The 19,843-nt window shown below is 35.1% G+C and overlaps 1 protein-coding gene across 1 annotated transcript in view; it reads right to left on the reverse strand.

Annotated features, from left to right (window-relative positions):
* ADAMTS20 (ADAM metallopeptidase with thrombospondin type 1 motif 20) overlaps positions 1-19,843 on the reverse strand; it is an 85,409-nt gene that overhangs the window by 26,633 nt on the left and 38,933 nt on the right. Inside the window, exons 12-28 of the mRNA XM_059472141.1 lie at positions 19,201-19,346; positions 17,627-17,808; positions 17,394-17,530; positions 16,157-16,274; positions 12,493-12,588; positions 11,114-11,280; positions 10,874-11,003; positions 9,683-9,809; positions 8,780-8,990; positions 8,128-8,292; positions 7,280-7,444; positions 5,431-5,553; positions 4,469-4,576; positions 3,277-3,441; positions 2,763-3,050; positions 2,258-2,419; positions 647-823 (exon numbers count right to left, since the gene is read on the reverse strand). Of these exons, the coding sequence (XP_059328124.1) occupies positions 647-823; positions 2,258-2,419; positions 2,763-3,050; positions 3,277-3,441; positions 4,469-4,576; positions 5,431-5,553; positions 7,280-7,444; positions 8,128-8,292; positions 8,780-8,990; positions 9,683-9,809; positions 10,874-11,003; positions 11,114-11,280; positions 12,493-12,588; positions 16,157-16,274; positions 17,394-17,530; positions 17,627-17,808; positions 19,201-19,346 (2,667 nt within the window). The remainder of the gene's footprint in view (positions 1-646; positions 824-2,257; positions 2,420-2,762; positions 3,051-3,276; positions 3,442-4,468; positions 4,577-5,430; positions 5,554-7,279; positions 7,445-8,127; positions 8,293-8,779; positions 8,991-9,682; positions 9,810-10,873; positions 11,004-11,113; positions 11,281-12,492; positions 12,589-16,156; positions 16,275-17,393; positions 17,531-17,626; positions 17,809-19,200; positions 19,347-19,843) is intronic.

Here is a 19,843-nt window from a genome sequence, read left to right on the forward strand (position 1 = left end):
ATTACAGTAGGCATTTTTACACATTAATAGACAGTGACATGTAGACAATAACATATTATAGTTACATACATAATTATACATAGATAACTTTAATTAGTCCCTGTTTTAAAACCACTAATATAAACTTTTATATACAAATGTACAAGTAATATGGAGCAAAATGTTTGATGATAGAATATAATATACATGGATGTGAGTTATTTTATACTTAAATATACTATAGGAAAAAGTTATGCACTAAAAAGTTTAGGGTGTTTTTGCAAATATAAATACATAGATAGTACTACAGCATAATTTACAGCATAAACTTATAAATTTAAACACATATCAAATTGTAACCCTTCCAAATGGAGCACCTATTAGGTACTGTTATGAGTTATGATAATTTCTGGTAATTTTCAAAATACTCCCTATGATGTTTTACAGACCATGATATTGTTCCCACTGAAGGAAATGGCTGTTTCTTATTCAATTCTATGACTGTAGGAACAATTTCTTTATAAAACTACATTGACTGTATTCCACCTGCATTATTATTTCATTGTCATCAACTTTAAAAAATGACATAAAATCTTTTAAAAGACATGGGGAAATACAGCAACAGAAAGAACAAGAAAGCAAAAAATATTATTGAATGCTATCGTACCGATTTCCACGGTCCCCGATGCCAAGAAACATCACCAGGGCAAGAATGCACGTTACATTGTGCCATGTTAGGTGGCTTGTCTAGAATTTCACAGTTTTGATCACCCAACATTTGGCCAGAGGGAAGCTGACAAATCACCAGTCTTGTCTTTATTCCATCTCCACAAGTCTGAGTACACTGAAACACAGAATTTTATATGCAATAATTGTTATTAACAGAGTCATCACATACCATCAAACCAAAATATATAACAATCATCAGTACATCATATTATTTACTATGTCTATTTCCATATTCCCTGGACACTCTATTCAAGAATAAGGACTTAAAGTCTAATCTCATGTAATTCCCTCACCAAAACCTTTACCAAATGACACTTTTATGGTTCATCAAGTGATTTTCTGCAGGAAGTCTCAGTAACACATACTCCATTAAGGAGAAGTAATTATGAGAATATATGTGCATGTATCTCTTTCTTTAATACAAGGAAAACAGCGACATTTTTTCTTAAAAGTAGTTTTCCCTGCCAAACAGTGCCAGAAAACTCAGATACTGGGCACACTTTTACACAGTCCAGTTTATACAGACTAAATGTGAAATACTTGTGGGATTTCTGTTTGCCTGCAATTCTTCATTACCAGTTCTCATTCCCAATGAGATCTGAAAGTCAAGCTAAAATAGTTCAAACCTTTTTATGGTATTCTCAATTATTCTAAATTAGGAAAAAACTGTATAATCTGCATGAACTGTATCCCAAGTCTATGGCTGTGGACAGAAAAAATATGATATTTAGACTGACCTTGAGAACTGAATGGCTAATTCTGGCTAAAACAAGGAGAAAAGAGGTAAAACAAAAAAGTCACTCAACCAATTTTTCTTCTTTTTTCTATTCCAGTAACTGATATGCAAAAGTAAGAAAAGTGGGCAAGAATCACAAGAGATTAAATTAGAATAAATGCAAAAATAATCAGCTTTAACTCTTTCTGTAGCATTTGAGCAGGAGTGTGTGGTCAAGATATAACATCACACAGCATGGAGACTAACATGTCCAATAATACCAAATGTGTCATCAAAGTGTTTTAACCCAGGCACAACTTTTAGATGCATGATCCTATCTTGATACTCCTAATTTGTAACTACAACCCAGTAAACACTACTACTTGCAGTTACTATTGTTAGTACCTATGAAATTACATGGAATAAAGTTTCTCTACAGCTTCTTATGCTCATTTTTTTTTCTTAGACTAGCAATTGCACTGTGGTTTTTCTGCATACAATCCAGTTTTTTGTAACAGAATATAATTTTCTGCATCTCAAGATACATGTTGTACAACAACTATAAGATTTGTTGATGTTGTATATCTTTAGCCTCACACAATACTTACTTCTTCTGGATGTATATTTACATAACTCATATTTCCACTACAGTTCTGGATTTGATCAAAGAATAAAGTTTACATAAACAAGTCGAAACTCATTGTTTTTAAATTTTAAACTCTATTAAATAAGTAAAAACAAGGAGTTCAGTTCCACTCACAATCACATAATTATGCTTCTACTTCTAAGCTTATGTAATAAACAATGTTTCCCTTGTAAGTGAAATGCTCTTACTTCTCCCCAGTTCCCAAAGTTCCATTGCGGGCAGGGTCCAGAATCACAGTGTCTCAACTCTGAAGGTTTTGTTGCCTCATCACAGTTACTGGCACTTCTTCCTTCCTCATCTTGACATACTACAACTCGGCGGTGAAATCCACCTGCACAAGTACTAGAGCACTACCAAAACAGGTAAAAATACATTTTGCCATTGCATGATCAAAGAAATGTAAAATATATTGGTTAAAACAGCAGCTTGGTTTTAAGCCTTAACTCTCAAAACTGAACTTTTCAAATAAAAAGAACTACTTTGTAGAAGTATTTTAAATTTGAAATCACAGAAAAATTACACTTAGAATTTAATATATTCTGAATAATAACAAGAACAAGAATAACAATACTTTTTAAAATGAATGTGCTTTTATTTTGACCAAATCTGTACTGTAATAACATTTCTTGAAATATTAACACATTAAATGTCAATGTGACAGAAAAAATTAATATATCTAAAAAAATTTCTTACTGCTCCCCAGGGTCCAGTTCTCCATTGATATCCTCCCACGGAAGGACGGTTCCACTGGTTTAAATTGTCTTGTGGAGGGTGTATTGGGAGGTAACCTGTTTCTGGAAAATGGCTTGGATGGTCATGTAGTTTTGGAACATGATGATAAACTGGGCATGGTGGCATGTTACATTCTTGTTCCTTAGGAGGTCGGCCTTCAGGATCACAGTAATTCTCACTGATTTGCTGATGATAATTGACACAGATGACTTGTCTTGTTGCTATTCCACTGTCACACGTAACTGTGCACTGACCAAAAGATTAACACACTGTTTGTCACAGAACATTGATGATTAATAAATATAAATTCATTTATATTTACTTTTGACAAGAACAAACATATACTTTGTGTTTTCAAGGGATGCCCTTTCAATCATGCTTGCAAAAAAAGGAAAAATGAACTCTCAATTTCTAAACAGAGACTTGGCCAATAATCTAAATACACACATTAAAAATTGTTACAATTAATACCTACAGGGGACCAATTTCCAACTTTCCACTCTCCACATGGGCTAAAGCAGCTTGAAATTTCAGCGGGTCGTGGTAAATGAGCACACAAAGACTCATCTGCTATCTCTCCATGAGCATCTCTGCAACTCACATAGCGAGCACGATCGCCCTTCCCACAGGATGCAGAGCACTGTCAGGGAACAATTCAAGGGCATCACATTTTAGGAGATTAAAACAAGATCATGCAAGCATCTAAAATATTAGTATCTGTTGGCCTGAAACTGAATTGCATGGCCTTAATTCTCATGAAGCATTTCAGTGGGTATAAACAGATAGCATTTAAACTATAACATAGAATAATTATGCAGTTGCAAGAAGCAACAGAAACATCAGTAACTTCCAGAACACTTTAGTTGTTATACAGGGATGCAATATTTACAGGAACGGTTAAAATAAAAACAGATATTAACAATCCATTTGCCATTATGGTTTGTATTAGCAGATTCCATTGAGCCCCTTCTGATGCCTTTATAGCTGAGAAGTTCACTTAATGAAGAACGGCTGAGTAGCCTCAGTTTATGCACCCTTTACTGCTATTTAGTTAAAATAGCTGTGCAAAGATATAACTGCATCATATGCTTTGTTAAATATCTCAAGGGATTAACAGACACATCCACATTTCACAGAAAATTTTAAATTTTCTCATTGCTATCAAGTAAAACTAATTTTTAACATTATCAAAATAAAAACCTTGCATTGAAGAAAATTCATGTAGGAACTGTTTTTCTAATGTTTATTTTACAAAAAAATGTCAAATTAGATCTTTAATGACTCCAGCTGTTTAGTATTACTATCACATAAAAGATTTAAATAATATTTTAACATCAAAGATGTTCCAAATACTTAGAAACTGATCAATTACATTTAAAAAATCACTTCCTAGTGCGCTGCCAATGATACAAAAACTATTTCACTCAGAACCCCAGCTCCTAGGATTCCACTTTTTTTCCTGTTATTTTTCCTGGTTGAATTTGAAGCACAGAGTTTGCTGGAAGTGTCTATCCCCTCCTTAAGAAACAGTTTATTTTCTTAAGAACTCCTTTTTGATCTATCCCAAGCAGATTTCAGTCTGAAAAATATCTTAATGAAAGCTCTGTGGAAAAATGGGTGAATGAGTGGAGGGCTGCCCTGCAAGGTGTGACTGCTATATTACATACTGGGGTCCATGATCCATATCTCCACTGGGTCACCTTCCCCACATGAACTAGAGGAAGTGAAGTAGTCCATAATTTTGTATTTTCTGGACAAGAGGGCAATTCACATTCCTGTGGGGGTGAGGAAAAAAAACACTTTTGAAATACACACTTTGGAAGAGCCAAATGTAAAGTAAATGGTTAGCTTTTAATTAACATGCAAATACCTTCTTTTACAATTTCCCTGGAATTATTCAAAGACCTTTCATTGAATTGCTTTGTTTCATTTTAAATGGAGTGTCAAAGAAAATTTATTTTCTCTTAAAAATGCATTAGCAATAACTAATAATATTGGCATTTTGAGAAAGAACGGTTTTGGCAAAGTTGTTGGAGAGAAGGAGCATAGACATTACAGTTTCCTGCTTCAGAGCCACAGGCAGCACAGAAGGATCAAGCAAAGACAGTGGCTGTCCTATCCTGTCCTTTATATCTTCAGCTACTGAGAATATAAATTTGCCCAGTTTCAGTCAGTAGCTAACAGGTACCACAATTAAAAATGCCAAGGACAATCAAATCCAGTGTTTGCACATCTAAGCAGAAATAAACTACACCAATTAACAGGCTTTTATGTTTAGAAGCTTATTAAAGAAGCCAGGTGGGTACTATTGATTAAGCAGGATGGCAAGCAGTGTCCTTAGGATATTCTACACGTTGGAGCTACTGCAAAATAATCACAGGCCTTTGGATTCCTTGAAGCCATATACTCTACCAACATCACATATCAACTTTCAAACATCTCTTAAAATTACTCTTCTTTTACTTAATTCTCTAGGCAAAATTTGACTTTTGTGAATAAAAGCATAGAGTTTCAGTACTTTGTTCTCATTTTAGAAGTGATGCCCTCCGAGTTCCCACACAGAGTCAGTAGAAAATAATTGCATTCAGACACTTTTGATAGAGAAGTAGAGAGGTGTTTTTTAACTTACTTGGCTGTCCCTAGGACGAGTGGCAGCATTGCACTCCCTGTCGTCGCTCAGGATTACGCGGTACGTCCCAGTAACACATTTGACTGCGCGCACCTGGTACCCGCGTCCGCATGTTACCGCACACTGTTGAAGGCAGGAGTTTCATACACTTGAAATAGAGCTATTTATAACCAAATTTCATTTTTAATTACATTTTCTACTTTGCAACTCTTTCTAGAATAAATAGGAATGACTACTGAGATGGTGCTAACTTCCTTTGTGGCAGACCATCAGGTACTTAAGCAGTGTTTGTAGCACACCAGTGAACAGTGCTTGTGCAGGACAAAGGCTTCCTCTCTTTCCTCTTTTCTACCCCCTGCAGTGAGTAGGCTGGAGGTTGGGCAGGAGACTGGGAAGGAACACTTCCAGAACAGCTGACCTGACCTCTTTAAAGGGACAATTCATACTCCATTATGTCATGCTCAGTAATAAAAACTGGTGAAGAGAAAGTAGAGGAGGGGAAAGAGAGGAATAAAGAGTAGCTTCAAATGAATCACTAACTGCAGCTGTTAAATGTTTTTCCCTTCACTACAGAGTTTGACCACAGTGCACTCAAAGCTGTCACCTAAAACATTAGATGGCTGAAAATATTATGATGCAAACCCCATCCCTATAAATGTTGTGGTTCAAGCACAAGTACCTGTAAAAACCTGGTTGAGAAGGGCTGTTACCAGGTGGTACAGTGGAAAAACTGCAATGAAAAATTCTACTCCAGTGACATAGATTGGTAAATTACTTATCCAAGCTATTTCAGAAAACTACTTTTATTCATAAGGATTCTATCATGGGACTGAATTATTCCTTTATTTAACTTCTGCATTTAGCTTGTAGGAATGGAAATTCACAGTCCTGTGATCACAAGATTACTCTACATTAGGTTAGATAACAGTATGCTTATCTCTAAGGTAAAAAAGTAAAAGAAATGTCTAAATTAAAAATATACCTAATTTCCAAAGGTATATTTATTCTGTATTTTAATAACAGGTTGTATATAATAAGATAAAGATCAGCTGCTATTTGGTTATGATTTCCCACTAATATCCAAGAAACACTGTTTCTTGGATAAGTATTCTACTGCTGGTTTGAATAACCTGATCTTAATAAATGCCACATGAAGTTGAGTACCTCATATTTTTAATTAATTCTCATCTATTTACTGACAAAAGTTTCCTTCACAAATTAATTCACTTTTTCCTAGTGTTTTAAATCCACTTTGGTTTACATTTGATGAGTGTCACCCAGGAACATGTTTTTCAACAGCACTTTCACATAAAGAGATAGCAGATCTTATATCATTGAAGATAAAAACAAAATGTAACAATAAAATACTAAGTCCTTTTCCCTGCTATTATTAGCATATACATTTCAATGATTGATTGAAGTGTATTGTGGATTGAAGACTGATCCGTACCAATTGAAGTGTATTGTAGATTGAAGACTGATCTATATTAATTAAAGCTACCATTTGAATATGCCCACTTACCTATAAATACTTGGACTTTTATCTGTCTCGTTCATCTGAACAGTTTGCTACCCTAATTTTCATTATTCTGATGATGTATTACACTGATGTGTAAAACATCTTTGATATTAAGGTTCAAGGCCAATTACTATTTCAGGCATTTAACTTCTATATGGGTGTTCTTAAATTACAAGTTAGATAGCCAATAGGACCCTGCAAACAAATATGTGAATCAATTCAACTAAAACAAATGCGTAAGATTCAAGTAGAATGTTTAAAAGGTATTGTTTTGTGATTGCTTATGGCCTGAACTATAAAACAAGAAGCCAGAAATCCTTATGTACTCACTGATCCCCAAGGCCCTACTTGCCAAGATGCACATTCATGAAGGTCACATGGTGTTACTGACTCTGGTCTGTCATTTGGGTTACAGAAATCATCTCTCAGTTGTTCATCATTAAGTTGGCACCAGACTTGACGATGCTTCATTCCTTTGCCACATGTCACAGGGCACTGTAAAATTATTATAAACACCAGTTTGCAGAGACATGAATCTGCATTAGGGCTTCAATTTCTTTTAATAACTTGTTCATAAATAAACCACATAAATAACAAAAATATTCCATGAATGTCAGTAGTTCAAAAAACCCTATTTTTAATGAACTTTTCATTTCCTACTAAGTTCAATTCAAATGCTAATACAAAGAAATTACTATTAAGATTCTGAAGCTGCAAATTATGAAAACTATGTGCAGATCATTTATTTCCAATACAGTAACAGTGCATATATCACAGTGTTCACTGGAAAAATTTTTAAACTGTCCACAATTATTTTATATCCATCTAATCTATAATAAAATTATTACAATTCTATTAAACAGTTGGCTGTATAGTTGTCATTGCTTCATAAAAAAGGAAGGTATGCAAATTACTGCAAATATATTTACTTTACATATCTTTTCCACCTCATTTTAATGTAACAAAATTAAGGAGAAAATAAATTCTAGGAGTGTTTTACAGAAGTTCTCATGCCAGTCGTAGATGTGTGATGTGTTTCAGACAAATTATAGGACTTAAGAACTTTCACAAACATGTGGCCCAAAATATAAAACAAAACCCCTAAGCATGTAATGCAGCTTATTTTAATACTGATGACCAGGACCAAACGTACTTTAAGTTTTACAAAGTTTCATTACCTCACTCCAGTCAGTAACAGACCAGCTTGGACATAAGAATTCATTGCAGCTCTGTGTTACAACCCTTGGAAGTTCCTGGCATTCTCTGTCAGGAAGATGACGTCCCAAGTTGTTCATACAAAAAGCTTCTCTGGTTCTGACACCTCTTGCACAGCTCCTGGAACACTGCATAGTTATGAAATAGGAAACAAGACAATAAACCAGGCCAAAATACATTACCAATCTTAAAGGCAAAAAGATGATAAGGATTGCACTTGACAAAAGTGTCCTCCATTTAATCCACAGAATGCTAATATGTTCGTTTGAGATAAATTCAGCACTTTATATAATAGCTCCAAGATAAAGTTCTAACAAAGAACAAAATCAATATAGTACAGAATTAAATTATTAAGCAAATAAAATATACACCTTTAATTACCAGACCTTTGCTGCTAACATCCAAAACCAGGCTGCAAACAAGCTGCCCATTCTTATAAAAACATAAGGAAGTTGCTGAAATATAAAGGCTGGTATCAGATGATTCTACATATCTGTACTTGTCAAACATTGTTTCCTCTTAGTTACTAAAGTAAAAACATATAGAGAATTAAAAATTTTGTGTGAATGCTAACCAGAACTGTAATGGTACAATTACAAAGTTTTAAATCTGTACCTCTGACCATTCTGTATAGTGCCAACTTCTTAACGTACAGTCACCATGGCAAGGCTCTCTGGCTGGTGGTTTCTGCTGATCAGCACAGTACTTATCCTCCACTGGAGCACTGAGTCCTCTTGCAATAGAGTACTTCATGCAGTGGATCTCAACAGACCGATGTCCTGGGCCACACTTCGATGTACAGTCACTTTTGCCAACACTGTGCCACCTAAAATGACAAACTGTTACAGAAAGCTCAAAGAATGTACCAAGAATCATAATGTAAATATAGATATGCATTTTAGGGAACAAATAAAACTGTAAACCCTATCTCATGACTGGATTTTGAAAGCAATATAAAAGAATTTGACTCATAGGCTGAAAAGAAATTTTTTAAATTTAAAGGATTTCTTATCTTAATCTCCTAGGTGACCTTGAAAAATGTAAGGTATAATTCTAACTCTTCATCGTCTGAATATTTCAGTGTGGGCTATCTTGGACTGCAAAAGCACCAGTCTGTTTCAAATTATTTCCAGTTGTGGATACAATTCTGGTGGAAAATGTATTTAATGCAGCAATACAAGTTTTTGTGCCAGAATATATAGAACAGATTCACAATTCTAACAAGAGATCTTGTAATTTACCAATGAAAATTAGAAAAGACCCTACTTCTATGTGGACTTGATAAAAGGTGTAAATACCATGTATGTGAATTTACAAAAGGTGTAAATATCATGTGTAAAGCCACTATACCAACAGATTTAAGGAAAGCAAGGAGGAATGGGAAGAATGAGGAAGGTAGAGAGGGATGAAAGGACAGAGGATAAAGCAATCTGAATTACCTTATTTCAATGCCAATCAATAAAACCACATAAGACCACAATAACTCCATCAGTTAGGAACCTAGGAACCTTTTTTTACCTTAATTCACAGTCTGTATTACACTGCTCGAAGACACTTGGTACAGTGGGTGTAAGTTCACATCTTTGATCAGACACTACCACACCATCACTTCTACGTATACATGTCATTCTTCTTCTTCGAATACCTTCAAAAAGCATCAGAAGAAGTAAGTAAAGGGCTAAAATAAGAAAGACTGCCTTATGGGTTCCATTCATCAGCTAGGAACTGATATGCCCCATTAACACAAATTGCTGTACACTGCAGATACTGCATAAACACACTCCTTTGTGCAGCTCACTACATTCCAGGTGGAGAATAACCTTTTCCAATTACCTTCTCCACCTTCCAGCTGTCCTAGAGTGGTCTCACAGGATATCAACTTCCAGAGAACTACAAAAGTGCAACAGTGCATTTACTCATCAGCCTAAGTATTCCAAGCACATCATGTATGTTCTGCTAATTAACATATTTCCTTAACCACCATGTTAACTTAGACATTGCGATCCTTTCCCTTAAAAAAGCAGAAAAATTGATCACCTAAAAGATCTGGAGTTCTGGGAGAAATACCTCAGTCGACAGTTGTTCTGCTTCTCTAGAAAATGAGCATGTATACAACCAGAAGAAACTCATCATTACATATTTTCAGGCTTTTTTAGCACCCGCTAAGAAGAGTATTTGTCAAAAATCTGTGTACATACACTTTTATATATACACATTTCATAAATGCTGTGGCTTTATTTTTATACTGGAATGGCCCAGAGTGTAACAGCTTAAAATAGTCAAATATATCTTTAAACAGCATCGTCCCATTTAGCAGATAATCAAAAAAAGACAAATAAATGAGTATGAAAGACACCAGACAAATCAGTCATCACCTGGAAGTGGTATAATGGAAGCCTAATGAATATTAATAGACATACAATACCACTTTATAAGAATATATTAGATTTGATCCAACTGCTTTTTAATAAACTGCTCCTATGTCTCCAAATGTAGGTTTGAATATAGAATTGTACTGCATAAGTAGTAAAAATAGCCAAAAAAAATCAGAAGCTGTTCTGTCCTTAAAGGCTCTGTGAACTTGAAGGATACTGAGGGTAACAAGTCTCTCCCTTACAAGTTATGGTGAAAAGTCAGAGAACTTAAGATGAGTCCCTTCCCAAATCCCATCAGGTCTTTGGTTCTGGTGAAAAAAATACTTCACAGTACCTTGGCACATCCTGCTGCAATCTTGCCAGGGTCCATAAGGATCCCATGTAAAAAGATCACTTCCGTCTTCTATCGGGACATTGAATGAATAACGCACATCAGGGTTGTATAAATTCCCTACACACAAAACCTTGATTGAGATAAAATAATAGCTGTTTTTCAGTGAATTTGAACAATAAAATTATTAACATAATGATCATGTAGGAAATTTTCAAACTTCTGAGAAAAGTAAACATGCACCTGTAAGGTTAGTTCTTCTTCAACTTTATCAGTGCTGTTAATTCGTTCTATGGTATTGTTCGAACCACTGTACTCGAAAATGGCTCCTTGTACATTGATTTCTCTTTTTGACATGCTTACAACAAAATTTCCATTCAAGATAAAATTTCCGTGGGCATCTGATAAAGCTGCAAGTAAAATAAAATATTGGAAATCTATTTAGTTAAAAGGTTCTATCAATAAAACCTCACCGACACGTAGCTTTATTGTAGTCAATGTAAAAAGTTATATCAAAGGGTTCAAATTAATGAACTCAACCCTAATAATCAGTACCTTTCACCTGAGCAGTGGTCATGGATTTTCTAAGTCATGCATTTTCTCTGCATTATAGCAATTAAATAATATTTTTTCTGCTGAATTGCTGACTGCAGTCCTAACTTTTAAATTTGACTAGGTTCTGCCACTGCAGAAGGAAACAGTAGTTATTGGTATTTCTGCCCTATTCTACAGCCCACATCCTTGTATTTGCTATAGCTACTTCTAGTGAAGTGGGTTTTAAAAGTAAATTTGAAAATAAAAATAAATTATTAAGCATTTGTGATAGTAATTTAACACAATGACCTATCTGCAAAAATAAAGATTAATGACAAATTAAACATTTTTTAAATAAGGTAAAATTTGTAGTACATGGTGCTATTCAGGCATTACTACATTTGAAATGGAAACTAATGTCAGGCGGGAAAAGGTTGTCTCTGGGCAGCGGGTGACAAGGGAAACATTTTGAGAATTCTGAAGTTTGTTGGCTAGGATTACAATGGAAGAAGAGACAGCAGGCAAATATGCTTCAATATTTTTTCAGGCACTTCAGATACAATGTAACTACTGTGAAATAGAACAACCACGATTTTTGGTAGGAGGTACTTATGAGTTCTTTGTTTCCTACACACACTTGCAAATCTATCAGCACGTGACAACCTTTATACTCTTTACGTCCCAAACATAATAGAAAAAGAGAAATTGAGACAACTGGTAAGTTTGCTGATGGTCAGACTGTTTTGTTCATAAACAAAGTAAATGCTTCCAAGATTTAAAACAACAAATACCTGCTTTATTCCTGAGCTCACTTGTGGCATTCCAATTAACATCGTGACAACAAAGTAAAGAATTGACAAAACGATGAAAGGTGCTATAATTCTTATTCTCTGATGAATGAACGCACTCATCTAAGAACTAGAAACCTTAACATCTTACTGATTTAGAGACCCAGACAAATGAATTTACAAAACAGTTAGATATTTTCTCCAATGTCTTTATCAGATTTCTCATAATATACATCCAGAGCAGATCTCTGTCAAAAGCACAAACCCCATTCATCCATGTTGTACACAGGAGGCTTTTACCAAGGTAGTTGTCATCCTCTGGTTTCCCTGAGTAGCTGTGCTGTTGAATATCAATGTTTGTTGCTCCTTTGGGAATATTTACTACAACATTGTAACCTGCAAATAAATTATATACAAAAATAGTCAAGTATTAGTACATATGAAAATAAATTTTCATTCACAAAACCCTACAGTGCACCAGAGACAACCAATGCCTCTGAATGCCTTCACATGTTACATTCTGTGTTCAGATATGTGAATTCAATTCTTCACCACTAACATAAGCTCAATCTATTCAGAAAAATTCCTACAGAGCAGAACTACTCTAGAAGGCAGTCAAGTATATCAAGAGAGACTTGGGAAACACTGTGACTGCTCACAATTTAAACTTCTACAGAAATCTGGGTAAGTCACTTAACAGGAAATATCTCCATTCCCTCTTTACGAGATTTTCTCTCCAAGAGAATTCCAGCATGCTAAAGAATGAATCCTAAATACTAGGATAATATTGCAGTGTTGCAGGTCATATGCATAGGTAGATACAGCTGTTAAACTAGCCATGCTTGATTCATCTTCTTCTGCTTAAAATATTGAGTGCACTCCCTTCAAAATACAAATGCTTCACAAATGAGTCACCATTTCTTGCAGTATCTCCAAGTAATATTATGGCAGCCTAGCCACCAGGTAGAAAAATAATGTGCATCAAGATTTACTTTTTAAAAATCGTGCTGCACATAAATCTAGGTTAAAAAATCCAGACATGTTTCTCACAGATGCTAACCATGAATTCGAAATACTTACAGCTGAGAAAAACTGAGTACAGCAAACACTGGAAACAACTAACAAATATAAACATGTAATCTGAGGTATTAATAAAAATTTTGATAATTTTTCCACTTATTTCACTGTGTTTAACAATATTACTGTGGCTTTAGTTGATGCACCTCTGTGGGTAAAAATTTAAATGGCAATATCCTTTTCACTTTGTACTGGTTTTGACTGGGATACAGTTAGTTTTCTTCATAATAGCTTATAGAGGCTGTGTTTTGGATTTGTGCTGGAAAATGTTGATAATTCAGGGATGTTCTGGTTATTGCTGAGCAGAGCTTACAGAGTCAGGGCCTTTTCTGCCTCTCACCCCACTCCATCAGCGAGGAGGCTGGGGGTGCACAAGGAGTTGTGAGGGCATACAGATGGACCCCAGCTGACCACAGGGATATCCCAGACCATATGGCATCATGCTGGGCATATAAAACTGAGGGAAGAAGGAAGGGGGGAATGTTCAGAGTGACGGCATTTGTCTTCCCAATTCACTGTTTTGCATGACAGAGCCGTGCTTTCCTGGCTGGACACCTGCCTGCCCATGGGAAGTGGTGAACCAATTCTTGGTTTGCTTTGTGTGCATGGCTTTTGCTTTACCTATTAAATTGTCCTTATCTGAACCATCTGAATTTTCTCACTTATATTCTTCTAGTTCTTTCTCCCATCCCATTGGGATGTTGTGAGTAAGTGACTGGCTGTGTGGTTCCAGCTGGGGTTAGGCCATGACAAATTTAATAATTCATTAACTTCCTAGTGCTTTTAATCTATTAAAACTATGCCATGCATTTAAATGAAGATTTAATCTAATTACAGGTCCATCACATTTACCAGCTGGGGGCAGCACTGCAATTGCAAACTGACAAGATGCATGCTCGGGATAAATACAGGGTTTGGCCAATCTTTCAACATACTGGGAAGAAACCCAAAATACAGTTTAAAAAGCCCCTCATCTCAAACACTGAAGACTTTGTCGTTGACATAATAGAATGAAAGAAGAAAAAATACAGGAGGAAACTATAAACAAAACTGCATAGCATGTTGTCAAGGATACACAAAGAGAATAAATCACACACTAGGATGCTGAGAATGACCATTGTCCAGGAAAGCCTCAGATACTCTAATTTGATGCAATAATAATAGCCAACATAGTAATAATGTGTACATAATTAGATTACCATCTCCTAAAATGGAAGCCAAGTAAATTCGTGTTTTGCTGTAATGGATTTTTGATTATTTCTTTACTACTGTTTACACAGTTACTGACAACATTGTAACTGCATGACTATAAGCACACACCACGGGCTGCTATTAGCAATTGCAAGTTCTGCCTTAGTAAAATGGCTCGTTTCAGTTTGAAAGGGAAACAAATGAAGTTAAAAGAAAAATATCAAGTGCATATCAACATATTTAGCTGGTGACCCTAATTCAGAATTTTTTTTGAAAATTGTATTTCCTTAGACAATACCTTCAGTCATTTGCCTAGGGATGTCTTAGACCTCCCATGGACATGAGAGTTTTAGTGATCAGCTAAATACAATTTATTGTTTGCATGGCTCTATTCCTACTCGAGCACACCCCGTGATAATCCCAAATGTTCAGCATACTGTTCATTGGTAAACCTCAGTATTATCTCTTATATGCTACAATAAGAATATGAACATAATTTAAAACATTTCACTCACTAGAAAACCAAATAATAACTCAAGGCTTTCCTCATCCCAAAACATGGGGACTTTTTTCCCCTTCAACTTCAATTGGAAGCAAATAAGTCAGTGACAATGGGAAGTCATTAAATCAGAGTGATAGTCTTGACCTTATTTGCATAACGGCAGTTTCACATTATGGTCACTTGATTTGTAACAAGTGCGTGAGTGACAAAATTCATGTGCTATCTATAAGCATCTCCTTAGGACAGACACAAGAAAAAGTACATGTCATTGTATGGGACAGGTAGTTGTATAAATTTTCTGATAATTTTCAGTGCATCTGTGCCTTCTGCCAGGGGAAAAGAAAATCCAGCAGGATACTTGGCATACTTTCCTCAATCCCTTTGTTCCATGAAGATCCTATTTGGCAGCTCTCCAGGTATCATTTTCACTTCACCTGTGGTCTCTTTCAACTAGTGAGGTGTATGAAGGAGCCTCTAGGCCGATATTAACCTGGAGACTTCTGTCCTTATGTTCTAAGCTCTAACTACTTAACTGCACTGCTACACACACAGTAGTCTCTCCACAATTCACAGAAAAGACTACATATAGAAGAACTATCAGTAGCTCTTGTAGAGAAACTAAATCAAATTAATAAGAAATACCAGGGTTACTCAGAACTTTCTCAATCACTACTTGTCAATGAGGAGGAAAAAACATAAATATTGTTACCCCTGTTCTCTGGAAGGAGGAGGGTCACATTTCATAGGCTGTATTTTTCACTCTAGGAGAAAAGGAACCTCATCAGCTGCTCACAACAAAAACTTCTTTCTATCTCTTTGCACAACCAAAATGAGACACTGGGATATGTTCCTGCAAAGTTTCAGACCAGAGAATGCAAAGTACAAAGCAGGAAACATTCATCCTTTCAAAGTACTTTTACTCTCATAATTTCTTTTATTTTTGGCTTTGACTTTTGAGGAGATTGATTTTTTTTTTCACTAGAATGAGTTAGTATGTCATAGTGCTTGCCTCTGTATCCTTGAGATGGAATGTGACTGAAAATGAAAGATATTTTTGTTGATAGAGGCCCTAAAGAACATACACTGAAATCCTTAAATGTAAAGAATAATTTCTGCTTCCTTAAATGTAAAGAATAATTTCTAAGCCATAGTGAAGTGTGCATTAAGATTATAAAAAGGCAAAACAAACCTTACCATAATGAGCACTGTTGAAAGTACCTGCAAGTGTCTTACATGAAGAATTATCACCACCACAGATTCCACATTTGTCTCTCTTTGCCTTTGAATTCAAAACATGATCACAGCCTGCTTGCTACAAATAATGATAAAAAAAAGGCCCAGTGTCACTCAGCCCAATGGAAAACAATGAAAACTAGTAATATAAGCTTCCCACTACCCCAAAATATTGTTGTTCACTGTATATATATCTAGTCTTCCTTGGGAATCCATTACAAGCCATCAATGGTTTTGGATTCTGCAATGTAAGGATAAAATAGAATCGTGCAATCCCAACAGATTCCGTATGTCAAGATCTGCGTAAGAATACATAACAGTACATAAAAATTTTGTATTAAAAAATCAACATAATTTATAAATTCTAATTTATATTTACATTAAAAGTCTTGGAAGTCTAAAAGCAGTATGTATATATACATGGTCATCAATTCATTTAAACTCTGTCATTACAGAAAAGAAGCAAAGGAATACACACAGACTGTGCTGGTTAAAGTAACATAAGCACAATATTTGTTTATGTATCTTTACTTAAACTTCCAGGGTTTTTTTGAACTATGATAAACAGGACAATTCTCTGGCATTTCCTCTTTATTCAACCATATAAAAATAAGCTATATTTCCTCCTCATTCTGAATTTGCTCAGTTTCACTGCAATCAGCAAAAGCTCTACAAGGCTCTACAAAAAAGTCTTGAATTGTTAAAATATAGCACCTTGCTTCTCCTAACAAAATCTTGTGGCAATGCCATAGCTGCTATTAAGCAGAGTGCTGAATTGATTTAAGGGTCAGTTCCTCCTGATTTGATAGTAAAATAATAATTACGTAAACCATTTACCCTTGGATTTTCTATTTCTGTTTACTTCTTTGGTAGCAGAAATGCAATGCTAATTTCACAGCATGCTTCTTTCCTCCCTTTATACTAATTTTGGATCAGTTTCTCACTGCTCACTTGAACAATATTTACTCTTCCACATGTGAGGCTTAATGAGGCAAGACTGTGGGTCTTCAGATTCAACTATAAGTTTTTAACTTAATTGCTTCCATTTCCAGATCTTTAATTTGATAGGTAATAAAATTAATTTACGTAAACTCAGAACACCATATTTTCAGTAATGTTGATTTGTATTAATATTGAATATGTACTTTACCACCTGTTAAAATTGATTTTAATAATTGATAAGTTTAGATTTAAATACCCTGCATAAGCCTTGAACACAAAGGTCATTGGTTTCTGCTCCACAGGGAGTACCATCAGCAACTCTGTCCTTCAGCTGATAGTAGGAAGTTGTTCCAGAAACTCGGCAAAAAAGTTTACAGCGATCTTTCATAGCAACTGGAAAGAAAATCCAAGAGGTTTCTTGTCTGTTTTAAAAGTTTAAATAAAATAACATTTTTATTGTGGTAATTGAAAAGATGTGGGATTACTTACTACCACTGTACTTTGGAAGCCAGCGAACAGCAGAGGTAAGACCATTGATATTGAAGTGCTTGCCATCAAATTCAGAGCACTGTTGCTCCCGAAAATCTTTTTTGCCTTTTGGACATGAATCAGTATTACATGACCGAAATTTCATCCTGCGACCAACACAGTACCTTCCTTCATTTCTTGGCCTAAGATAAAAGTAAATGTAAAACACGCTCATTTTCTAAAATTGCTGTTTTACACAAAAAGCGGACTCAGTCACTGATCTAAGGAGGAAAATCTCACAAAGCATCCTGTCAGCTGCGCAACTGATTTACACATGCTCAGCTTCTACTGTGCATTCAGTTATACCCAAAATAAACCCAAACCTTGTGAAATACTGTTGCTGAGATAGTAATCTCACTGCGGATGTTCATTAATACATTATTACTTTTATTTCTCTTACAGCTATAACTATTTACCCTGAGTAAAAGCATTAATAATTTTAATGCTTTTATCAATTTAGCTGAGATTACAGTCATATTTCTACACAAGCGGCACCTCCCTCAGTAATTTGAAATTATTACTTTACAGAGTGACAAAGAAAGAGGACAATTAGGAGCTAACACAGTCTTTTCTGTACTCTTAATATTGGTTTCACTTTGGGGATCAAAAGAATAAAAAAGGGAAATTGTGGAAAATGCCCCATTTACCGTAAAGTCTAGAATACATTTTAACAGTTATAAACTAAGACACAAAATAATTCAGAATTCGTATGTTCTTTGGGAAGAAAAAAAGAATAAATCAACTGCAAATTGATACAATCAATTACAAGAGACTGAAAGAGGCATTATCTAATGGCAATCTAGTCTACTGCCTCTTACTCATCAGAGAAAATAAAATAACCTGAGCCATTTGATTGAATTTCATTTATCCTACTGATAACATCAAGCTGACATAACTTCCTAGAAAAACACTGAAACTACTCAGGCACCAGCTGTAGTTCTCCTTCTGGCCAAGTTAAGGGTAAAGTTCTCCTTGACTTTTATTACAGAGAACAAAATCCACATGGAATTATTCAGCCAATGTAATTTGCTAATTATAAAGGGAAGTTTTAAATGCCTGTGTTATAACCACTGCACCTTGTGGGTTGTTACTGGTGATGATGTTGTGGAAAAGCCTTAAATCAAATCAAATCAAGTGTTTCACTGAAGAGATTAGTAGGGAATACATGTATTTATTTTTGCAGTTCTTACTGCAAAAAAACCATCTTATGTCTAAAGAAACCTCAACAGTTAGAGTAAACCTAGAAAAAAAGACCCTGCCAAACTAATGTTTTAGAAACATCTTCACGAATGAATAATATTGCAGAAAGACATAAGTAATCTAAAGGTCCTCTGCATAATAAAGTCTGTAAACTTATCTATTTCCAAACATGGCTGAAACAAGCATTTTTTGTTGGAGACTCAAACTGATTTGCACAGCCCACAATACCTCTATTTTATTTTGCACCAATCCATGATTTTCTAATACCTTCATTATGTAAACGTAAAACACATTAGAACATAATAAAAAATGTGAAACACAATAAAAAAGCATACTCTGGTCGATTACACAGCCTGGTGGTGCTCTTGATTCCACCTCCACAAGTTCTTGAACACGAGCTATAAGGTCCCCATGGTCCCCATTCTCCATCTACAGGGCGCAGCTCCATTTCTTTGCTCACACAAATTCCATGGCGGCAGTGCTGCAGTGTCGACAAACAAAATAAAATTTGCAATTCAGGTAAAAGGTTACAGCCTATTTCAGGCAGAAAAAGAATAAAATTTAAGCAACCACTACTCATATCTGGATCTGGATATTTTCTAAGATGTTCCATTTCCTTTAAGATAACTTCCTCAGTAGTCTTGTTTTTAAAAATGCTATCCAGAGTACTTTGACAGCTAGGAAATCTACTGGATATTGAATACTTATCTGTCTTGTCACTTTATTCAAATATCTCTATAAGATCTTGAATTCCTGCTACATTTTAATGCATAAAGTTCAAAAATACAACTGTCTCTTATATACCAGATTTTTTTAGTTTAATTTTGAATTCATACTGATACAAAAAGTGAAAAGTTAAAAGAAACCACCAAGAAAATCAGCGTGTTTTGAACATCTCAAAAGCTAACTATCTAGTGGGATTGTTTGGAAAAAGCAGACAAGCATTTAAGACCTTGATAATGTAAATCAAGATGATGC

Source organism: Ammospiza nelsoni, chromosome 5 (genome assembly GCF_027579445.1).
Source record: "Ammospiza nelsoni isolate bAmmNel1 chromosome 5, bAmmNel1.pri, whole genome shotgun sequence".
Classification (NCBI taxonomy): domain Eukaryota; kingdom Metazoa; phylum Chordata; class Aves; order Passeriformes; family Passerellidae; genus Ammospiza; species Ammospiza nelsoni.